Source organism: Erpetoichthys calabaricus, chromosome 1 (genome assembly GCF_900747795.2).
Source record: "Erpetoichthys calabaricus chromosome 1, fErpCal1.3, whole genome shotgun sequence".
In the NCBI taxonomy this organism is placed as follows: domain Eukaryota; kingdom Metazoa; phylum Chordata; class Cladistia; order Polypteriformes; family Polypteridae; genus Erpetoichthys; species Erpetoichthys calabaricus.
In genome coordinates, this window is record NC_041394.2 from 106,799,222 (window position 1) to 106,824,302 (window position 25,081).

Here is a 25,081-nt window from a genome sequence, read left to right on the forward strand (position 1 = left end):
AATTGTTACAACCCAACTGTTTATTTTGTCAGGCGAATGGTGCAGAGGGTTAATACAAATGCAATGCACAGAATTAGCTCATTGGCAATTTCTGGGTAGCCTATACATACATATATAAGAGCAAATGATTTTCAGTGTAATACAAAGGAAAAATCATTATTGGCGCATAGTATTGACAGCAGTAATTTTTTTTGGTTTAGTTGTTTTTATTATTATGACTTAATTAACTAAATTCAAGTTCACAAATTAGCCATTACAACGTGTAAACCATGTTTTGAGTTGTTAAAAACCTCCATTATATTAATATATTTCATACATTAATTCTTAAAGCCTGAAGGAGTGAAACACAGAATTACGTTAACTGGAGCGATTTTGCCTTTCTCGTGCGTTCTCAGACTGATTTTGGACTGGACACACCAGAGACTTGACCAACTGAGGCTTAACAGAGCTTCTGTAGGGCATTGAAGGCTGTGCAATACAGGCTCGCAGCGACCGACTTCCTGAAATTATGTAAAGTACTTAATTTCGAATTTAATACATATCATCCTAACAACTGCCTGTTTTGTTTCGTGTCTGTGTTGTATCTTGCACTTCAATTAATACAATTTTGAGTGAGAAATAACAATATAAAGCACACATTTTCTCTGTAATGGGGCGGGACAGAAATGGGCGGGTTCCGAGTTATGACTCCGCCCTATTTCGCGTCTTGTAGAGAGACAGTTGTAAACTGAAGCCGTCCTGCAGTGGTTTCTACTGGTTTAGTACATTTATCTTTACTACTGCATAATTAACTCAGGGTTGACTGTTTTTATACAGTTTTGGTATATTATTACTCTCAGATCTTAAAATCTTAAACTAATGCAATATAATTTGAAATGGAATAGGTGGTATTTCATCAGGCCCACAAACTGTTGCGCATTTGTTTCCTTCCGGACACAATTTCCATTACCTTCCGTCCTCGACATGCGTCACTGACTAAATATATTAACTTCCTGCCTTTCCACCCTTACCTCTTTCTTTCATTTTCCCCCCTCCATCCCAAACCTCCTACCGGCTTTAAGCTAGTCGGTGCAGGCGGCGGTGCGGTGTTGTGCTGTTTGCCGGTAAACCCCTCCGGTGCCGGGAGTCGAGTAGCTCCTAGCTGCCCCTTAGGAGGTGCTGCGGGAAGAGCACGTTGAGCCGGAGCGCAGGCAACGGGGTGACGGACAAGTTCAGAAATTCTCAAGCTTCATTTCGTGTTCTAAACTTTGATTTCCTTCTTTTGGGGCCTTGTTATTTATTATTTTCAGTCGCTTTCATTATGGCGATGAGGCAAACTCCTCTTACTTGTTCTGGTCATACCAGGCCTGTGGTTGATTTAGCTTTCAGTGGAATAACGCCTTACGGTTATTTTCTTATCAGTGCTTGCAAAGGTAAGTTTAGATTTAGTCCGCATGGAACACGAGTGCGTTACGTACTCTTTGCTAGTGGTTTGCACTTCGCTTTTTTGCTTAAAAAAGTAGCTGTCTGGCAGCAATTGTGTATAGAAAGCAGTGTTTATGTGAGTGTGCTTTAGTAATGTTTTTAATATGTAATCACATTTTTAAGGTTATATTTACTACTTCGTTTATATGTTTTCATTGTAATCTGTTGTTCAGGTAAAAATTAAAAGTCAGAATCTCAGATGTTTCGGCAACAGGTAATTTTTTAAATTAAAAATATGTTAAGTATTTAAATATAACGCAATACTGTAGTACGTGGTTAATGTTTATAGTGGACCTAGAAACGCCTAGGAAGGAGATCAATCAAGAAAAGTGTTTCAGTGATTGAAATTGTGTTTTTGACATTCTTTGTTTTCATAAGTTGTTTTTCAGTGCATCGATACAAGCTGCCAATTTTATTTCAATGTTATACTGCTTAACAGTTCAGGCAAGGTGTTAGGTATTCACACACGAACTTTTGCTTTCTCTCCCCAGATGGTAAACCTATGCTACGCCAGGGTGACACAGGAGACTGGATTGGAACGTTTCTGGGTCATAAAGGTGCTGTCTGGGGTGCCACTTTGAATAAGGAGGCAACAAAAGCAGCCACAGCAGCAGCAGATTTCACCGCGTAAGTACATGGTTAGCAGCTGTTGTGCTCTTATCCATACGTTTTTATTTATTTATTTTTTTGCTTACAATAATTAATAGTGGCTTTTAATAATAAAAGATAAGCTGTTCTGATCATCATTACTGCATATGCAGCACCCTTCAGAATATTTGGGACAAAGACACAATTTCCCTTTGCCTAATCCCTTAGCTCTACAGTTTAAAATTACAAATTTAACAATTCAGGTGTGATTCATGTGAACATTGCAGATTTTAATTGAAGGTTATTTACCATACATACAAGTTACACCATACAGTTTGGGACACCACAATGCAGTCATATTTAGTACCTTGCTGTCTATCCCTTGCATGTAATGACTGCTTGAAGTCTGAGATTCATAGACATAACCAGGTGCTGAATATCTTCACTGGTGATGCTCTGTCAAGCCTTTAATGAAGCCATCTTCAGCTTCTGCTTGTTTTGTGGGGGCTTGTTCCCTTAAATTTTCTCTTCAGCATGTGAATGGCATGTTTAACTGGATTTAAGTCTGGTTACTGGCTTGGCTTTTCAAGAATTTTCCAGGTTTGAAAATCTTTTGTGTTGCTTTAGCAGTATGTTTGTGATCGTTATCTTGTTGTAGGATAAAGTGCCATCTAATAATGCGTTTGGAGGCATTAACTAGGTCTTGAGCAGATATGTTTCTGTACAACTCAGAATTCATTGTGAAGCTGTCATCAGCAGTTACATTATCAATGAAGATACAGTGGGTATAGAAAAGAATCCCCCACTTCGAAATATTCCCATTTTTTTGCTTTACAGCCTTAAACGAAAACACACACAAAAAATATTTCTTCCCAGCTTTACTTACTCGATGCAACCTATAACATCCAAGTTAAAGATATCACAGCTACATTTCAGAAAAATTATAAAAAATCAAAAACAAGACATACTGAGATTAATAAAGGATTCCAGCCCGTCAGTATTTTGTTGAAGCACCTATTGCTTTAATGGCAGCTTTGAGTCTGATGGGATACTTCTCTATCAGCTTTGCACATCTAGATTGAGTAATATTTGCCCACTCTTCTTTACGGAACTGTTCAAGTTTGGTCAAATTGGATGGTGAGCGCTGGTGGACTGTCATCTTCAAATCTTTCCACAGATTTTCAATGGGATTTAGGTCTGGGCTCTGACTGGGCCACACAAGGACATTCACTTTTTCCCATTCCGCTACTGTGCGGTCAATTTTGCTGTGTGCTTCGGGTCGTTGTCGTGTTGAAAGGTGAACATTCTGCCCATCTTCAACTTTCTGGCAGATGGTAGCAGGTTTTCCTCAAGATTTTGACAGTATTTTGCCCCATCCATTTTTCCTTCTACCCTAGTGAGAGCCCCAGGCCCTGCCGCAGAGAAACGCCTCCACAACAGGATGCTGCCACCTCCATGCTTTACTGTAGGTTGGTGTGTTGTGGTTGGTGACCTGCATTGGATTTCGCCCGGTGTACCGTTTGGTATTGAGGCCAAATAGTTAGATTTTGGTCTCATCAGACCATAAGACCTTTTTCCACTTGGCATCAGAATCTTCAAGGTGCACTCTAGGCAAAGCTCAAACGAGTCTTAATGTGGCCTTTCTTGAAGTGGCTTTTTCCTTGCAACCCTCCCGAACAAACCACAATTGTGGAGTGCTTGTGAAATTGTTGTCACATGCACACAATGACCACTCTTTGCCATAAAATCCTGTAACGCCTTCGAAGTGGCCATTGGCCTCTTGGTAGCCTCTCTTACCAGTTTGCTTCTTGCTGTTCCATCCAGTTTGGAGGGATGGCCAGATCCAAGGAGGGTCTTAGTAGTACCAAACACTTGCCACTTCTTTATTATGGACTTTACTGTGCTCCTTGAGATTGGTAAAGCCTTTGAGTGTTTTTTTTTTTTTTTTGTATCCATCTCCTGCCTTATGTCCGTCCACAACTCTATCCCTGAGATCTTTTGAAAGTGGCTTGCCACCCATAGTCAGTTGTTTGCTGTCAGTCACTACCAAGCAAGGGAATGCACCAGGAACATCTGTTTTTATGCTTCACTAATCAAACTGATTACAATTGATCACATGTGGAAGCCAGTAACCATGGTCTTCAGTGGAAATGGTGGTCAGTTACACATTATTGAGTTTACAAATATTGTTTGGGGGGGGGGGGGGGTGATCCTTTATTATTCTCAGTTTTTCCTGTTTTTTATTTTTTAAAGTTCTTCTGAACTGTATCTGTGATATCTTTCTCTTAGATATTATAGATTGCATTGAGTAAGTAAAGCTGGGAAAGGCTGTAAAGCAAAAAAAATTAATATTTCGAAGGGGGCAATTCTTTTCTATACCCACTGTAAATATGACAGTACATGTGGCAGCTATGCATTTCCCAGTTGTATCACCCCCACCACCATGTTTCACAGAGGAGGTGGTATGCTTTGGATCTGGCGCAGTTCCTTTTTGTCTCCACACATTTTTCTTGCCATCACTGTGATATAGGTTAATCTTTGTCTCGTCTGTCCACAAGATCTTTTTCCAGAATTGTGCAGGTTAAGTACTTCTTTGCAAACTGTACCCGGCCATCATGTTTTTGTGGCTAACGAATGGTTTGCATCTTACAGTGTAGCTTCTGTATTTCTGTTAATGAAGTCTTCTGCAGATAGTAGCCTCTGACACTTCCACATCTGCCTCCTAAAACTGTTTCTGATCAATCAGACAGGTGTTTGGGGCTTTTTCTTTACCATAGTGAGGATTCATCTGTAATTAGCAGAAGAGGTCTCCCTTGGTCTACTAGCCCCTTTGCAATTACTGAGCTTACCCAGTGCATTCTTTCTTCTTAATGATATTCTAGACAGCTGATTTAGGTAATCCTATGGTTTTACCGATGTGTCTAATGGTTTTATTGTTTTTCAACCTCATAATGGCTTCTTTGACTTTCTTTGGCACAGATTTTGTCCTCCTGTTGATCAATGGCATCTACAGACTCCAAAGGTCTGTAGTTTGAAGCAAGCCTAGGTATTGTATGCCTGCACTAATGAAGCACCTGAGTAATCACAAACATTTTGGTGCTCTGAAATGGGAGGACCACATATAAAAACTGTTGTAATTTCTACATGGTGTGACTGAAATATACCAGTTAAAATCTGCAATGTTCACTTTAATCGCATCTGAATTGTTTGACTTGTAATTTTAAAATGTGGAGCAGAGCAGTAAATCAAGGAAAGATGTGTATTTGTTCCAAGCATTATGGAGGGCACTGTAGATAAGTACTTTGTTGCATGCAAGCATTGTTTTTAAGATGGACATCCAAAATGTAGTTGCACTTCAGATCACAAAGCATTTGTGCACAGGGCTGGGTAATATATGTTGAGTTTTCAATTCAGTATTTAAAGAAAACACAATACACAAAACCAATATTACACATAATCAGTGCTTTTATTTGAGTTTCCATAATGTCTACTGAAATTAAATAAAATCTGGAAAATCTCTTGCCTTGAGTATGAGCCCCTGCCCTCTGTTACCTAGTGACCATAATTAGCATGAGAAGAAAAAAGAACCTTAGATCAGTGGTGGAAGAATTTTAGAATGGGTAGTGGTAGAGCTTCTGTTTGAAAATGGTTTAGTTTTACCTAGGAAAACATGATGCAAGCAGTCTGTTTTCAAAACTGTCAAAACCAGCAACCCTGGCAGATACAGTAATTTCACCTTCTAAGGCTAAAACACAGTACTGCTTGTGACTTGTTCTAGTCAAAAGATCAGAACAGTGTTTGCTTGTATTATAAGTTAAATATTTGAAAGGATGGGAGTTTTTCTCAAAAAATAGGAGACCCATCACATTTTAGTACTGGAGCTGCTTAAACTCTCTCCACTTCTTCTCTGCTGGAGCTGTCACCTTAGAAGACAGAAGTTTCACACCTGTTCATTCATTGCACCACTCATGTAAAAGAAAGTGAGGTTCATTTTGGCATCCAATCGGCGTAAAGAATGCTGAGCAAGAAAAGGAGTTTACAAAAGTAAACAGACACCATAGATAACCCGATTACAGTGTACTCCCGTCACAGATTCACAGCAATTGTAAAATATTTAATTCGCCACAAGGTTATGTCAACAATGCCTTTGAACACCCCCCCTGTTTAGTTTGGCAATAGATTACTGGAGAGGTGATGACTTTTTTGCCTTCCAACAAATAGTTTAATTATAAAGATGGACTTAACCTACATATTTTGTTTCTTCTTTCTGCCCTGCACAAAGGCAAGAAAAACTCTGAGCTATAAGGGTATACTTTCTCCCCCAGTGTAGTCAGTTTTATGATAACTGGAATCCTTGTGGAAGCATTATGCACTCTTAGTTTATGTAATTAATGATGATTAAAAGACAAGTGGAGAAAACATTGCTTTAACATTATTATTTGTTTTTCTTTTGACAGCAAAGTATGGGATGCTGTTACAGGTGATGAACTTCTTAGCCTGGCCCACAAACATATTGTTAAATCAGTAAATTTCACTCAGGTATTTACCTATTCTTATTTTCTGAAAAGTTGTAATCATTCTGGAGTAGCATAGTGGCTAGTTCTGCTGCCTCATGGGCTGAGCATTGTGAGGGTTTTCCATTCAGTATCAACAAAGGTGCATGGATTAGGTTAATTAGAAATCAAAATTAATCATGGCATTAGTGTGGATATATGCATAAGTGGTCCCTGGAATGGAGAGGTATCCCGGTTAGGGCTGTCTCCAGCCTGGCACACAGAGCTTCCTGAGTATGGCTCAATATTCTGTTGTACTGAATTCAATCAAGTGGATTTAAGAATGTTATACTGTATTATGTAATCACTGCAAAAGACATGCATTCTGCCAGCAATTGCTGCTGTTATTTCCAGTATTAATAGTGTTATTCCTCACAGAGATGCACACTAATTACCTTTTTATTAATTATGTTTAATTAGGAAAATCCATATCCATATAAATACCCATTTTCTTACTATGAATAGCAACACTTTTAGTTCTTACTGCCAGTATTTTTTAAACACTAAATCATTTTTTTGGTAAATATGTTAAAACAAAAGGCAAAATACTCATTTCTACTTTTCAGATGAACATTTGATTAGAAATGCATATGCATTTACACTTTATGAAACAATTTACACAAGCAGTACTGTTGATAAACATGGAGTGTGTTTGCTTAGTCTTAAGTATTAAAATGTTGTAGTCTTCTAAAAACCAATCTTTTAGCATGAAGGATATTTTAAAAATGTTAACACGAACACAGTTAGTTTGAAAGTGTTAATTAGTAATAACTCTTAATGTTTAGGTATGATCACGTTATACTCTAAGCAAGTCTCAGTGTGCATAGCACTTCATCTGTCTTGCACATAGTCTTTGTGGCTCTTGATTACATTGACTTTTTTAAAATTGCTTATTGTAGTTTTAATTATTTTTTACTCTTTAATGCAATGATTACTTTATTTGTTTGCTGCTAAAGACTGTTTTTATCAATTTAATATTGAATGTAGTTAATGTATTCCAGCAGACAATAAGAGGTCATGAACAAATTACTTAAAATTGGGGACTTTGCACAAATAAAAGGACCACAAAAAATGATATTAAATTTAAATTAATAAAAAAATCCAGTTTTAGATATCATTGTCATCCAAGTAACAAAACTATCCTCTCTTTTCTTTTAGGATAGTGGCTACCTTTTAACTGGTGGGCAAGATAAAATTTTACGTATTTATGACTTGTGCAAGCCAGATGCAGGTAATGTTTCATTCTCACTACAATTGGAAAAGTTTTTATGTGGAATAGTTGGTAACACTGGATATGCAAGCGTTTCATTCACAAGGTGAAGCTGACAGCATAAACCATGTAATACTGAATGTTTGCCAGAAAATGACATAATGGAACTAATTATAAAAACTAGCTTTTGTTAGAAAGGTAAAATAGTGAGGATACATATGTTCTGTGTTTTGTAATCAATATATGAAACCTATAAATAGTGGCACTTTTGGTTCGCAATGAAGGGATGGCAGAAATTATGAATTTGTTTAAATGTTAAGGAAATGACAGCATGATGCCACTCCTGTTTTGGTTATGTTGCTGTGAATGTACTTTGGCTTTATTTTGTTTTGAAACACCTTATGCTCTAAGGGGTTTTTGACATCAATATGCCTAAATTACATACCCCAAAATAAATGGCTGTTCTGCTTATGTAATATAGGAGTTACAAATGGTTGAAGGTGGTAAGTACAACACTAAACATTTTAAAAATATTTAAAGGATTTAAAACCCTTGTTTACACCATCATCAACTAAAAAAAAACACACACTTCCTGAAACAAATGTGTTTCTTTTTTGAAAAAGACATTTTCCTAGTACAAATTTCAAGTCTTATTCTATATCAACCAAACAATCTGCATGCACTCTATGCATCTTTGCACACAGGCCTGTGTAGCTGTCATGTATGCATTATATTAACTGCCCTTTATGAACCGTTCTGACATTTAGTTCAAATAATCAAAAAATGAAAATGTCTGAAGTACAGCTATCCAATGGTAATGTTTTTCACTGTATGTGGCTCGACATTGGTGGGATCTTTGATAGAAGCAGATTCATTCAGTTGTGAACAGCTGCTAGCTTCAGCATATAAGTGTGCAGATTGCATATTTTATTTAATGAGAGAGAGCAGACATCTTGGAATCTTGTGTTTTTATTTGAAATAAGATACCAAAGTGTTTATCAAGTAATCTAAGAATGGTTTGACCATATCAACATGAAATAAAATGTGAAATTTTTCTTCTTACTCTATGAAATGCAAGTATGAATCCAGTTTTTTAGTTATTTTTTGAAGTGTATATTGCGTATAGCCAGAGTTTGGTATATTTTTGAAAGAACAGCAGTTTCTAAAAGGTATTGCGACAATTTTATAGTTAGAAAAATCAGTGCGCAGCAGTAGTGATGGGAATTGCCAAGGAGTCGTGACATGATAAATGTTATCCCAATTCTTGGATCTTTAGTATTGCTTGTTTTTATGTTTTAAAATAAAGGTTTGTAATTGATTTCTGCAATAAATATTATCCAGCGATACATCTGAACTTTTAATTTGACTGAAGTTAGTTAAAATAACCCAAAAGGGAATTATGTGGCATTCTGTTTTTTACATCTACTTAGAAAACCCTTGAATCAATAAATTCTACTTAAATAAGCAAAAAATGCCAGTACATTGCACCCTTAACGCTAGAATAACCAAAGGCTACAAAAAAACTCTTAAATCCGTCCCACCTTAAATCCCTTCGCACCTCTCCGTCAGCGTCTTTTGTCTTGTAAATGTGTCGATAAGCAGCAAGCAGCCTACTATCACATCCCCCACTGCCGCACAGATCTAAACAGTAGCATGGAGAGTCGTTCGCGTACTGAAGAGTCTATAGGTGCAGGTTGAAGCTGCCGTCGCAAGTTTGCCGTCACTGTACTTTGTATATAAAAGCCAGATCGAATGTTATTTACCTATTTGCCTTGATTTAGGCCCTATGCCGATGCTGATTTCCCCTTGGGGTAAAATTTGAGTTTTGACTAGCTTCCCAAAATGTGGTCATTCTGTATTATAGGAATATTTGGCTACAGATTTGTGTTTATTCCTAGTATTTTTGCCAATTTTATTGATGTACAGTGCATCCGGAAAGTATTCACAGCGCATCACTTTTTCCACATTTTGTTATGTTACAGCCTTATTCCAAAATGGATTAAATTCATTTTTTTCCTCAGAATTCTACACACATCACCCCATTATGACAACGTGAAAAAAGTTTACTTGAGGTTTTTGTAAATTTATTAAAAATAAAAAAACTGAAAAATCACATGTACATAAGTGTTCACAGCCTTTGCTCAATACTTTGTTGATGCACCTTTGGCAGCAATTACAGCCTCAAGTCTTTTTGAATATGATGCCACAAGCTTGGCACACCTATCCTTGGCCAGTTTCACCCGTTCCTCTTTGCAGCACCTCTCAAGCTCCATCAGGTTGGATGGGAAGCGTTGATGAACAGCCATTTTAAGATCTCTCCAGAGATGTTCAATCAGATTCAAGTCTGGGCTCTGGCTGGGCCACTCAAGGACATTCACAGAGTTGTCCTGAAGCCACTCCTTTGATATCTTGGCTGTGTGCTTAGGGTCGTTGTCCTGCCGAAAGATGAACCATCGCCCTAGTCTGAGGTCAAGAGCACTCTGGAGCAGGTTTTCATCCAGGATGTCTCTGCACATTGCTGCAGTCATCTTTCCCTTTATCCTGACTAGTCTCCCATTCCCTGCCGCTGAAAAACATCCCCACAGCATGATGCTGCCACCACCATGCTTCACTGTAGGGATGGTATTGGCCTGGTGATGAGCGGTGCCTGGTTTCCTCCAAACATGACACCTGGGCATTCATACCAAAGAGTTCAATCTTTGTCTCATCAGACCAGAGAATTTTCTTTCTCATGGTCTGAGAGTCCTTCAGGTGCCTTTTGGCAAACTCCAGGCGGGCTGCCATGTGCCTGTTACTAAGGAGTGGCTTCCGTCTGGCCACTCTACCATACAGGCCTGATTGGTGGATTGCTGCAGAGATGGTTGTCCTTCTGGAAGGTTCTCCTCTCTCCACAGAGGACCTCTGGAGCTCTGACAGAGTGACCATCGGGTTCTTGGTCACCTCCCTGACAAAGGCCCTTCTCCCCCGATCGCTCAGTTTAGATGGCCAGCCAGCTCTAGGAAGAGTCCTGGTGGTTTCGAACTTCTTCCACTTACAGATGGTGGAGGTCACTGTGCTCATTGGGACCTTCAAAGCAGCAGAAATTTTTCTGTAACCTTCCCCAGATTTGTGCCTCCCTTCCCCAGATTTGTGCCTCGAGACAATCCTGTCTCGGGGGTCTACAGACAATTCCTTTGACTTCATGCTTGGTTTGTGCTCTGACATGAACTGTCAACTGTGGGACCTTATATAGAAAGGTATGTGCCTTTCCAAATCATGTCCAATGAACTGAATTTACCACAGGTGGACTCCAGTTAAGCTGCAGAAACATCTCAAGGATGATCAGGGAAACAGGATGCACCTGAGCTCAATTTTGAGCTTCATGGCAAAGGCTGTGAATACTATGCACATGTGCTTTCTCAATTTTTTTTATTTTTAATGAATTTGCAAAAACCTCAAGTAAACTTTTTTCATGTTGTCATTATGGGGTGTTGTGTGTGGAATTCTGAGGAAAAAAAATGAATTTAATCCATTTTGGAATAAGGCTGTAACATAACAAAATGTGGAAAAAGTGATGCGCTGTGAATACTTTCCGGATGCACTGTTTATCTGATAGAGGATTGTACATTCTAATTATGGTTTTCATAATGAAATATGTAGTTGAAAAACTTTAAATAACAGGGCTACTTGCAATACTGTAATGGATTAAGTGGTTTTGAAAATGTGTAATACAGCAGTTATGTGATTTGATGAAGAATAACACAAATATAAATTTTTTTGTTAACAAGCAGAATGATTTTTGTCATCTAGGATTGCACCGTGTGAAATTTCAGTATGTATGATTTAATTAATGAAATTTTAAAACTTGCCAATGTAATGCTTCATTACAAAAATGAAAACATGGGCTTGGTTACAATAGCCAACAACAATTTTTAAGGCAGTAGGTGTTAAAAGAAAATGTGTCAGTTCTGGGCAATTGATCAGTTCCAGCAATCCCTCCACCTGTTTTCTGAGCAACTACTCTTTCACAGTATTTCTGTGAGCTAGATTCTTGTGAATAGTAGGGATCTTGTTGAATAAAAGTTTCATTTTTACTGTAATAACATTGAATGCAATTTTATAACATTTAACATGTATATAGTTATCTTTAACTGTAAAAATATTGCTTTGTAGATCCTCAAGAGATTAGTGGACATACTTCTGCTATAAAGAAGGCACTTTGGTGCAATGAAGATAAACAAATCCTTTCAGCTGCAGATGACAAAACAGTGCGGTAAGAAGTATTACTTTCTACAAATAAACTGGTGGAAACGTTTGGTTAATTACAGACTTAAATAGTTGTCCACTTTTAAAATAGTGGTCAGTTTCTGTAAAGGTATGGTACCCCTTATTGGTATTGACAGAGTGAAATCAGCACTGCCATCATTCCTGTTTACACAAGCATCTTTTGTCAGTAAGTGCTTTTGCACACCCATTTCACAGTCCCTGCAATAATTATTGGCACCCCAGTACATGGAAAATAAAACGGGTTATACAAATTTCACCCTTTGAATTACCTTAATTACGCACTGAAAGAGAGAAATCCAACCTTTTAACTCAAGTAAATTTATTCAAATAAAAAATTCTTCATTATTAACCGAACTACATTCCATCGTTATTGGCACCCTTAGAAATTGTTATGAACAAAGTGTAAATTAAGCATTTTTTTCATTTATATCTTGCTTTTTTATGTTGATCTGAGCGTGTTAGATTTTTGAAATCATAATCCTTGCAGTCCATTTATTACTGGGTTGTAAACAGAGGCCAAATTCCCACATTCATTCATCAACATGGGTAAGATAAAAGAACACATACTTAAAATGAGGGAATAGTGTGAACTTCATAAGTCAGGAAATGGCTATAAAAAAAAAAAAATGGGTTCTCCTCTGAAAATTTGCCTATATTTTACAGTTCTAAAATTATGGTTTTGTTAAAAAGTATTTCTAGATGAGGCATTATTATTTATTTATTTATTTTCTTGGAATAAATTTACTTCAGTTTATGGTTGGATTTACCCCCCACCCATTGTGAGGTTAAGGTAAATCACAAAAAACATTTTTATGAACCTTTTTACTCATCTTTCCTGGGGTGCTAATAATTGTGGAAGAGGACTGTATATTTTACCATTTTACAATGGCACCATTTGTTACCTTGCAGGTTAATATAGGCCATGTATTGGTTCTTAAATATGGTGATTTCACAGTTCTGGAATTTTTTTTTTTTTTAGTATATTTTCATCTACACACAGAACAGAAGTTGGTATTTGTTTTATAATGTGTACACGTCTGAAGTAAATGAATTTTTAAGTACCTGATACCAACAGAAATGTGTGGGTTACAACCTTTGTAGGCTGTGACCACTTGTTGCCCTCAGTTTACCTATCCCATCTCAAAATTAATCCATCAAATCTTTACAAATTAATGTCGCACAGACATGAGCATATTTATTATTAAATTCCTGACTTTTTCATTCTCCTTTGCAGTAGATCTAAGCAGCCAGTATTTTCTGTAGTAAAAAGCAAGATATGACCTATCCATAGAAAAAATGTTCCATTTCATGTACAAAAACCTGCCTGACATACACATTCTGTGTAACTTAAGCATATCAGGATGCGCCATGCCATTTGGTAATATTGCATTGGATATATGTTGCCTCTCCAACTCACCTGTTACTTTCATTTTCACCAAAGCAGGTGAAATTTGCAAGGGCAAATGTTTATGCATATAAATAATAAAAATGTGGATGCTTCTATAAGTTTAAAGACAGTATGTTTTATTCAGGTTTCATTAAGGTGTAATTATCTATTTTGTAATATGTTTAGAAGTTTAAACCTTTGGGTTGTAAAAGATACTATGTGTCTAGTTGTTGTGTTTATTTCTATTTTGAAGACTTTGGGACAGAGCTAGTATGGAAGTTGTGAAAACTCTTCAGTTTGATACATCTGTTAGCAGCATGGAATATATTCCAGATGGAGAAATATTAATTATCACCTATGGAAAAACGGTTGCCTTTTACAATGCTCTTGGGTAAGGCTTATGTCTTTTTGCTCTATAGTTTTAAGACTTATGCAGATGGTTTTATTTTTCCTGTTTTAAGCATGAGAAGGTTTAAGTAGCAGTGACTTTCATTTCAGATACTACTAGACCTTGTTCCTTTCCATATTTCCCACAGTGTCACTTACAGGCACAAGAGGCTCCAAGCATCTCTGCACCACTCTCGCATGTAATCTTTACGTTTGTTCTCTGAATTGGGAAGCTGGTAATGGCACTTTGCACAGCCACACATTATTGCAGTTTCAATTTTACAATGAAAGTTGAAGGTGGAAAACTGAATAATGGGCATCTAAAAATATTTGTTTTGAATGAAAAGATATGAATAAGCAATATCAGTTATTGATCGATGTTTGGATCAATATACTCCTACCATAAACAACATAATTTCTGTCACTGTATGATTTCAAAAATAAAACTGCAGAGGCAACTATTTGGAAAATTTAATTTTCTGTTTTTAAAACATTTTTCTAGATATACTCCAAATGCTTACTGTTCTAGCATTTACTTTATATCACCTTTTATTTGTATATTTTAGCATGCACAGTTTCTCTCCAAAAAACTGGATTTTAAGATGCTCAACTCTGTAATCAATTTTCTTTTGTGGTCCAAACTGTCAGCTTGTATTGTGGCAAGTTTTTATTGAATTCTCATAGCTCTGTTTTCATGCCTGTACATTTAGGATTTGATTGAAAGATGGTGATAGAGCAAGGGGTGAAGCGAGCAGGATTAGAAATGAGGTTTTAACTCTGAGAGATGGCAGTGGGATTATACAGCGAACAGTCAGCAGCTGTTTTTCTCATGTGTTGTGAGAAGCACGATACAGTGACGTTCAACTGAAGAGAAGATGTTAACATGGAAGTTCAAGATGCGCTGGTACAGCATAACAGTACTCACCGGTACAATAAGAAATGTTTGCAGTACTCTTAAACTTGAACCCATGTCACTTAAATTGTAAAACTGCATTCTGCAACACTTGAAAATTATCCTATAAGCAGTACTTACAAATCAAGCATAGCATCGAGACTGTCAATGTCATTCTCAGTGTAGTCAAAACTGTAATCAGAATCCGACTCAAGGTCTTTATATTCCATATCGCTAGCATGTTTGAACTTATTTAGGACTTCGTTAGTGGCGTTTTTTTTTCCTTTTTAAAAAAAAATAAAAAAAAAAGTCTCTACTTCTTATTGTCTATCTGCACATCATCCAAACAATCCCAATGCACTCTCACGGAACTTACTAAAAGATCAGCTCTTACACACCTAGTTTATTTCTTTTACACACACTAGGGGGCTCCGCCCCCAGCTCGCTTCACTCGCCAACCCCTGTGGTTGGTTAATTCATCCATCCATCATCCAGCCTGCTATATCCTAACTACTGGGTCACTGGGGTGTACTGGAGCCAATCCCAGCCAATACAGGGCGCAAGGCAGGAAACAAACCCCAGGCAGGGCGCTAGCCCATCGCAGGGCATGCACACACACACACACACCAAGCACACATTAGGGACAATTTAAAATCGTCAATCTACCCAGCCTGCATGTTTTTGGACTGTGGGAAGAAGCACCCAGAGGAAAGCCACGCAGACATGGGGAGAACATGCACACTCCATGCAGGAAGGACCAGGGAAGCGAACCCAGGTCTCCTAACTGCAAGGCAGCAGCGCTACCCACTGCGCCACCGTGCCGCTGTTTGGTTAATCGGATATACAATTTTAAAAGCTTTTTTTTTTTCTTTGGAATTGTTTCAGTTTCATTAGTTGCACTTTTTACTTTAAAGGTTTATTAAAAACAATATATGGAATTGCCTTTTCTTCAAGATCGCATTGAATTATGAATCCGTTTTTGGCGATACATTGTGACAACGCAACGTATAATCGCCCGTGAGTGAATATTGTTTCTGTTTCTCTAATAAATAATCCGACGTTTTCTAATGGTTGTCCCCTTTGATTTGTTAATTGTCATAGCAAAAGCTATTCTCACGGTAAACTGTAAACATTTTAATACGAATGGCATATCACGATCTCCTTTGGTGTCTAATGTTATTCGCGGAATATATACATCACCTTACTTGTCGCCTGTTAAAATTTGCATCACTTCTTCGTCACCATAAATATACACCTGACTGAATTGTGTATTCTTTGAAATTAAACTTGTCGTTGCTTTAACTGTTGTGGGACAACCTTGCTTTGTCCTGCTATTTGTTCAATTACACCTGGCTCTGATGATTAATCACCTTTTGTTTGCACTAATGAGATCTTTACTATCTTTTTTTTTTTTTTTTGATACTGTAGCGACTGGCGTAATAAAGTTTTACTCAAACAATCGCCGACTTCGTAACCCCAAACACAACTGTCTAGCACCCTCTCCGACCCCTCCTCCCCCGGGTCTCGCCTACTCCATACCGCATCAATCAGTACCCCGCTATTAGTCTTCCGTGCTGTACTCCGACCCCCTCAATTGGACATATCAGTCACTTAAAACAAAAAAGGCTTCAACCTGCTGGCGAGCTGCCTGTTCTGCTTGTCGCATGTCGTTGTTTTAAGAGCTGGGAGCACATTATGCGTGTCTGCCAAAAGCAATCCAACAACTGCTTAGTTAGAAGTCTGTGGACTTGTTTTAAATGATGGCTCACTGACTTATTTCACGTGATGTTGTAAAAACAATAATTGTCCTTTATTTCTGGCTCGGGCATGGTTAAGTCTCTTTCTTCCAGGACGTATAATGCTGCTCCCGTTTATGAAGTTCTAATCTTTTAATTCTGAGCCCTATTGGACGTGCTTTGTTTTCAATTCCACTTGTTCTGGGGTGATTATCACTTTCCTTATTTTCTAAATTTGCACCTAGATTATTGTTTTTCTTTTTAGCATTTTTTTCTCTCCACCGCATTTGGGTCTCTCTTCTCCGCGCTTTTCTTTCGTCTTCGTTTAGTCGTCGATGTTTCATTTCTACCCTATTCATTTCATTTCTACCATATTGACCTTATACACTTTATATGCACTGAGAGCCATGCAGCTTTGTGTGCTGCGTGACTGCCTTTACATTACTGATTTTTTTTTTTTTTGTAAGTAGGGTATGTCTTGCACCGTGGCAAGTGTCTTTAAAATTGTCTTCCGAGAGGATCACGTATTGTAGCCTTGCTTTTGCTTTGCTTTCCAGGATTTCCTTTTATAATAGAGAGAGATGTGACATGTATAGTTGGGGTATGAATGACCAATCCTAGACATCATTGGAATGCTCTGAACCTCATCTCTCCAATTGTAATAAGCCTTTTATTGTGTGCGGCTTGCTGTAGGGTGGGATCTTTGATTAAAGCAGATTCATTCAGCTGTGATGTGCTGCTTGCGTCCACGTTTATGTGAGAAAATCGCATATTTTACTGATAACAGATTTTTTTTTTTTTTTTAATAAGATGCCCTTGGGAATATACAAATATTGAATTATGGGATTATTGCAGCATACATAAACAACTTTGAAATATGGTAGTGTTCAACCAATAGGACACCATTTGCATAAGTGGTTAAACCTGTTTAATTACACACTTTTTACAGATACCATTATCCTTCATAATGGTATTTATGATGAAATAACATGAACAACAGACATGGTAATAAAATTATACTAGCACCTGCAACACCAATTTAAAGAAAATGCAAACCTTTTTCTTTCCTGAGCAATCTAAAAACTTGTTTTATCTTAACTCCGTTATTTTTAAAATGAAGAAACTTTGTCATAAAAATGACAATGAAGTAAAATGTTTATTTAACAAGCTTTGTGAGCTATGTATTTATACATAAACAAGTAATCCTTTTGAAGTGGTAAGTAGTGACAAGTTCCTTCCTAAAAGTGCGGATACAGTACTAAAACATTTCATATAGTTAGGTATTGGTTTTCTTTAACTTCAAGGTAATTTGTATAACCTGCTTTTTTTTCAGAACTGGCCCTGAAAGGATTCAATGCACATAATGTTTTGTTTCAAAAGTGTTGTTTTGTTTTTGGTCTAGCTCTTGGTTTTACTGAAATGTATCATTTAATTAAATGTTCAGCTCCTTTTTTCTGTTACCTTTATGCTGTGTCAGAAATCCCTGCCAAATTATTTTTCTTGGTAGATAAATGTTTTGTGTCCTCTGCAGGGCTAAAAAAGTCTATTGCCTCTCAGACCCTTCAGGATCAGGATTATGGAGTTGGAAGAACTTTTTGGCAAATACTGCATATTGTCTTATTAAACAGGAATTAAATGTCTCCGTAAAGTAATTTTATTATTTTAATATTTTTGTTTCTTTGTACAATATACAGAACATAGTTATTCATGGCTGAGTAGGGGTGTTTCTGTACAAACAATATGGGAAGGCAGATTTTTCTGTAAATGGAACACGGACATAAGTGTAAGACCGAATTGTTTGCTTGTGTATTTAATTTCTCCTCAGCTGCAATAAATCTTGTTTTTATTTTCTTTCTTTAAGCCTCGATTTAATCAAGACAGTTGATGCACCAGCACCAATTAATTCTGCATCTCTTCACCCGGATAAAGATTTTTTTGTTGCTGGAGGTGATGACTTCAAACTTTATAAATATGACTATAATACAAAAGAAGAACTAGGTAAGCTTTAATTACCTTGTACACAAGGAACAGAATTATGATTGGTGAATTACAATGATGGTTTGTAGTTCTGTAGTTTAGCAGTTCCTGTCTAGAAATGTCTTGTTTTTTTTGTTTTTTTTTTGTTTTTAGCAGCTGTATGATCAGTTGTTGTTACAGACTTTGGATAAGTGCGGTAACACGTGTTTAATAATCACAAGTGATTATTAATAATTCTCCAGCCTACCCCGTTACAATGCTTATGTATTATTGCCAGTAAAATGTCTCTGTATACATTAGTTTCTTGTTTTTAAGTCACACCACTTTATTAAAAACAATTTAAATACCACAAAAATGAGAGTGTGTATCAGACTTGATAACATAGGGTATCCAGTTAATTGTTGCTTTAACTGGTAGCAAAAACCTAGCATCTCCTCCTCCTCTGCATGATTTAAGAAATTAAAAAAAAAAAAAAGATTACTAGTACATGTTTACAATAAAAAGAGTTGCTTGCAAAAATAACACTGTAAACATGAATGCAATACCCATCTTAATGTGCGTACCGTGCAACAAAATGCTTGCAAAGAACAGCTAACTATTTTCCCCCACATCTGTCTGGGCTAAAAGATGAACAGATACTTAAGTTAGTGTAAGCCACATTGTATGATTTATTAGGTACAGCCTGCTAACTAAATGTCTGAGCAAAGTACTCCAAGTGTGTTCTGTGACCATTTCTGAAGAGGCTTATGGGGTTCATAACCTTCTTATGACACCTTTTTCTTTGTCATATTTATCACATTTTCACCTTAACTTCTACAGTTACACTATTTTGATCTTGGGTCAACTTTACGCTTCTAAAGACAAGAAAATGGGCATCACTGACTGAATCTATGGAGCTTTTGTTAGCCCCACATTCACTAGATCACAATCCCAAGTTGCTGTATGCCTATATCTTTTTAATGTAGCTCTTTCATTTTTAAATGCCAATGTAAATTGCCTCCATCAAGTTCAGTAGCAGAGGAAGGCATCTGCAGGATTTATATTCTAATTTCTCCCATGTAGCCTCTATTATTTACTATTGTTACAGTTGGTGGATTTTTCATATATGGCAAAATATTTCTACAAACGAAGTAATTTTATTTATAATATATATTGCTAATTAATTATAGTTAATACTAGGAATTTCTCCCTACCAACATGTTTGTATTTGATACCAATTCAAATTAAATTTTATGATATTATTCCTATTCAATACCAGAGCAAAAACGGAAATCCCTTTCACTGTCTTTTTAATTAAAGCTAGCCCTAAACTTCAAGTGGACAATATTGTGCCTTTTTCTGTGATAGTATCTGTATATTTTATATTCTAATAGTTACTGCAAATTTAAAACTGTGTGTTATATCAATCAAGTAGTTGCTCGGCTATCATTTAGGTAAACTAGTATTGGCATTCATAACTTGGAATTCCCCCAGTTTAACAGCACATTTGATATTATTATCTTAGGGGGATTTTAGCATAGGATTTATAAAGAATTGTATCATCATGGACTACCTAAATTTTTTACCATGTGCATAATTTAATTTTATTCTCTAACATTTTATCACCTGTAACTGAAAAACACAGCTTAAAATAATACTAAAAATAAAAATTCAAACATCTGTACTGCTGAATTTGTGAATTCCAAAATTAAGGGTATTTTAATTTAGACAAACTCTTTAAAGCAGTATTTGTATCAACGTGTTTTGTCAGAGAATTTCTCTGATGGGTTTTCTAACTTTTTTTTTTTTTTTTTTTTTTAAACTATTTTTGTAAGAATTACATTTGCATCATTAGCATTTTTTAATCTTACTAAAGAGTAACATTTAACAGTTAAGTCAAATTGAATCTTCCCTCAAATGTCACAAACATCTGGGGCTTCATTTATAAAGCTTTCAAGCCTCTTTTTTTTTTTTGTGTGTACAGAACATCCCACACACATGTCTGGATTTATAAAAGAAAAATTGACAGGGGATTTGGGTATTGTTTTTCGGCAAAGTAACTTTGACCAATTGATGGTGCTGTTTGTGGTGGCTGGCTTGTTGGGGAAGGTAACTAGCTGAACCCTTGGTGTTTTCATTTGGGCTGTACTATTCATTATAACAACAACCTATGTCATTGAATGTGCCAGGTGATCATGGCTTCTTGCCTAGATGATGGTGCATTACACTTTTCCTGGAACCCCAGAGCACTTTCATTTGCAGAGCACAGCCAGATACTCTTGAATGCTGGTTACATGGTCTACCAGCCAAGGAAGTTCTCCAGCATTATGAGTTCATGTGTATCAGATTGGTTAGCGTGCTTCATGTATAGATGTTTCAGGACAGCATTTGAGGCATACTCGCGTACCCATATTTACAAAGTGATTATGATGTATACAAACGGTAAATTGTGCCAAGTTTTCTAAATGTTTTGGAGTGCCCATATTTTCACATTCAGATCTGTGCAGTTTTTATAAACAAGGCCCCTGGTCCTTTAATTTGTCCCTTAACGTTTGTCCTAACTTTGCATAAATCCTTTATTAAAGAACCCTTCTAAAAAACATTTGTTGTTCTGTTTTCAGAGTATGTTACATGAGTGATTGTACTTTGTTTTTGCTTCACCTGTGTACAAATCCAGAAAATGTACTGGACTGGCATTACTTGGATTCAATTAATTGTAACACTGAGACTGCATCACAATTCCAATGTACTATTGAAATATGAAAACCTGCATGTGCTTTCACTACATTCGTCTCGTATTAGGAGTTATACTAATGAGCATTAGTTTGTCATCAATTTTTACACACAACTGTTAGCACCAACATTCAGTTTACTCCCACAGTCCTATATATATGCAGGATGGATCTGTAGAACAATCAAGTATGAATCCGTTACTCATATTAGGAATGTTCATGACATTGTTCCTCAACATTTCTGGTGTTTTGACCCACCTTTTTCAGTTTAAGTGTCTTCATAACCCCAATGGTGATCATCAGTTGGCCCCATTGATAAGTTAAGCATGATCATCATTAGGGCTGCACGATAACAGAAAAAATGATTATCACGATTATTTTGCTCAAAATTTTTATCACGATTAATAATGACGATTATTCCTTTGGTAAATGAAGTCTGTAACCAAAGCAGTGTAGCCTCGGCCAGTTATTGACAGATGCTGCCCTAATCATATTAGCTGCGTTGTCCGTTGTGATGCACACAAGTCTTTCTTCCACCAAGCCCCAAGCGGACATCGCTTCTTTGAGGCCCACTGCAATAAACTCCGCTGTATGGTCTTGTGGGAAAAACGAAGTTTGCAAAAGCTTGCTTTTTATCTCAGACTCGCTGTCAATAAAATGAACTGTCAAGCTCAAATACGGTTCCACAGTTCTGTTTGACCATAAGTCGGTTCGTGGCAGCAAAATATTCAAGGCTGAGCCTGAGAATTTCTCTTTCTATTTCTTTTCGGCATTTCGCATACAGTGAGGGCAGCGCAACATTGGAAAAAATGGTTGCGTGAGGGAATGCTATATCTTTTATCAAGTGTTGCGATCATTTTGTTAAACCCCTCACTGCTCACGGTGGTTATTGGACACATATCCTTGGCTATATGGTACGTGATCGCCTCTGTTATTTCCCGGTGTCTTTGCAAGCTAGGCAGATATGGTATTGCGTTGAACAATGTCCCTGATATTGTTGTCTGTGTTGTGGATGGCTGGTAATTTTTTTGTTGTTGCTGTTTGTGCCTTCAGTCGTTGAAATTCTTGATAGTGTACTTTGTGGTGGCTTTTAAGGTGGTTGATGAGGTTTGTTGTGTTACCTTGGGACGTTTGGACGGAACAGGAGCAAAGTTTGCACAAGACTCGTACCTGATCAACATCACATTCCTCGAAATCGAAATAGTTCCAGACAACTGAGTATGACCCCTTTTTAGGAACTAACGATCGCACTTCTGCACCTTCCTCACGTTGCTCCGCCATCATATGTTTATTCTGACTGACTGTTATTGCTGCTATTGACTTCTACTGCTTCAGAAAGCGCTTGCAATCTAGACGCAGTAACGTCATAGTGACGCAGTCTAATCCGTAAACTCAGCCCATAAAAAACAGTTTGGTCTTTATACTGTAAAATCGCGACGATATTTATTAACTGATCGTGGGTCATAAATATCGTTATCATGAGAAAAAAAAGATTAATCGTGCAGCCCTAATCATCATCTTTTGGGGGAGATTGGGGGTGGGGAAGGGAATCAACTGTGATCATCTGAGGGAGCTTGGGAGAGGTGGTAGGGGTGGATCAAGTGCAATCGTCATAGTGATAACCCGCTACCATTATAAACATTTAGTAAGGTAAAAACTTGGGTTGATATCATGTGAAAAACTATTAATCTTGCCATCTACAAGTTAAACATTTGAAACTCACAACGAATTGGTCACATCATGGTGCTCTCAAGGCATGCAGAAATCTATTTCTTGGCTAATTAGTCAGTCGTTGTCATTAATTTTTGTGCTGATTGTTTCTAACTTATTTCTGAGCTAACTTTTTTTTTTTTTTTAATTTGCATGATATTCATCTCTAGACATGGTCTCTTTTCAAGATGTTAAGCTAGTACTGTTACATTTTTGGCATACAAGTATTGACTTGGTACCAAAACACTGGGGACACAATTCTCACATCCATAGTTAATCCTAAATGCAAAATTATCAGTAGCAGAAAGCCAACTTTATGGATTAGAAGCTGGCAAAAAATGTACAAAATCCTCTTTCTTTGAGGTATGCTAGTAGTTATACAGCAATTTTTATCCCTGTATATATTAGTTATAATTATGTTCCTGTATTGACTTTTCATATTCTGTCACAGTCTTAAACCAAATTTTTTTTTTTTTTTTAATAAAGAATCTTACAAAGGCCACTTTGGACCAGTGCATTGTGTTCGTTTTAGTCCAGATGGAGAGCTGTATGCTAGTGGCTCTGAAGATGGCACACTTAGACTTTGGCAGACAGCAGTTGGTAAAACTTACGGGCTATGGAAGTGTGTTCTTCCTGGTAAGTAGGCAGTCCATTTATTCTTAAAAATAAAGATAATATTGACGTTGTGCCATTTTTGTTAGTACTAAAGTTTTCAAAATGGGTGTACAAATGTATTTCCCTTATTCTGAAAAATATCACAGCAGCACTATGTTGAGCTGGTCAAACCAGACCTCCTTATATTCTGTGCCTTCTTCCAACACCTCTGGAGAGTTGTTTCTGGCTTCCAGGTTAGCAGAGAGAGAATCCCTGCTCCTTGTTCTAGGAGTGACAGATGTCTTCTTCCAGTGGTCTTTGCCTTGTACAGATTCCGTGGGAGGCAGTCAGGGGAATCTTGACTAAATGCTCATACGGCTCCAAACCTGTCCCCTATTATCTTGTCGTGGAGAAGAAGCCCAGGAAGCTGGGTGCCGGTATCTCATAATTTTTTTTATTTTATTTTTTTGTTTGTTGAAACTTTCTGATGCTGGCAACCAGCTTACACCTGAATAACACTTTGGTCATTTAAACCGTCCTCCTCGCTGTACATAAGATTAATATAGACACAAGTCCTCTTCCCAGCCAGTTCTTAACATCTCCGTTTGGTTTAAACTTGTTGTTATCCTTATAGTGGGAATGGGCGTTTTCAGCAGTTTACCAATTTTCTTATTTCCTTTTACTGATTTGTGCAGCTTAACAATGGTTTGTTGCACATCATTATTGTGTTCTTGGGTCTTTTCCATTGTGATGGATGATTAAGGGAATTTGGCTGGTATCTTAATGTACTTCAATTAAAATTTACTCATATTGTGGCAGCCCTACAAAAATCATATCGCTGGTATTTGAGAAAAATTTTTCTCATCATAAAACATTTTTTTTCCTTTCAGTTCAAACGGATAAACACTATTTTTCTTAGTTCATTTTACTTGTTTATGAAGGGTGCTAATATTAATGTAGTGTACTATATTAAAGATGTGTGTATAAATTGGTGTTAAATACTTTACTGTTTCATTAACAAAAATATTTTGTCAAGGTTATATTTTCTAATATCGTTACAGAGGAACTGGTTTCTGAAAATTCAGATACACTGTATGGCTCAACTCCTGAAATTAAAGCATGAAAATTAACCTTCCCTACAAGGAGCCAAGTGGGAAAATATGCTCTGGTTCCTACTGATTCAGAGACTCCAACACAAAGGTTGTAAAGTGGAAGCCGCCTGGACTGCTGTGCCTTTGTTTTAAGGCTAACTATGGGAATTAGGCCACCTGCCTGAGAAGTTAAGAAAGAGTATGTTGCATCTCTTAAGTGTAAATCTCTTAAGTGTAAAAACTATGGCAGACTGTTTAAAAGGGTAAGGGGCAAGCAGTAGACCTGTGTTTTGCAACATAGTTGCCTGCTGCCCTTTTCAGAGATGGTTAATGGACTTTTTAATTTCCTACCTTGTTACCTGTATTTTCTGCATTGTAACCATAAATGCTGTTTTGTTTAACACTGAAAGTGAACACCATTTGGAAATGCTTGAGAATTATGAATTGGTAGGAGGATTTTGTTCACAAAAAAAGAAAAAAAAAAAAAAAAAAAAACGGTTAAAAAAAAAAAAGAA

The 25,081-nt window shown here is 37.0% G+C and overlaps 1 protein-coding gene across 1 annotated transcript; it reads left to right on the forward strand.

Moving 5' to 3' along the window:
• The first annotated feature begins 940 nt into the window (after nucleotides 1-940).
• Nucleotides 941-25,081, forward strand: strap (serine/threonine kinase receptor associated protein). The gene is made up of 9 exons (XM_028804863.2): nucleotides 941-1,412; nucleotides 1,956-2,091; nucleotides 6,510-6,591; nucleotides 7,764-7,836; nucleotides 11,968-12,067; nucleotides 13,722-13,859; nucleotides 18,345-18,481; nucleotides 23,368-23,517; nucleotides 24,537-25,081. The coding sequence occupies exons 1-9, from the start codon at nucleotides 1,301-1,303 to the stop codon at nucleotides 24,596-24,598; spliced, it is 990 nt and encodes a 329-aa protein (XP_028660696.1). The 5' UTR covers nucleotides 941-1,300; the 3' UTR covers nucleotides 24,599-25,081.

Excerpts from the sequence above, each read along its gene's own strand:
- strap (XM_028804863.2), top strand. The coding sequence starts at position 1,301 with ATGGCGATGAGGCAAACTCCTCTTACTTGTTCTGGTCATACCAGGCCT. Across the intron at positions 1,413-1,955 it reads TCTTATCAGTGCTTGCAAAG|ATGGTAAACCTATGCTACGC; the intron begins GTAAGTTTAGAT and ends TTCTCTCCCCAG. Across the intron at positions 12,068-13,721 it reads GCAGATGACAAAACAGTGCG|ACTTTGGGACAGAGCTAGTA; the intron begins GTAAGAAGTATT and ends TCTATTTTGAAG.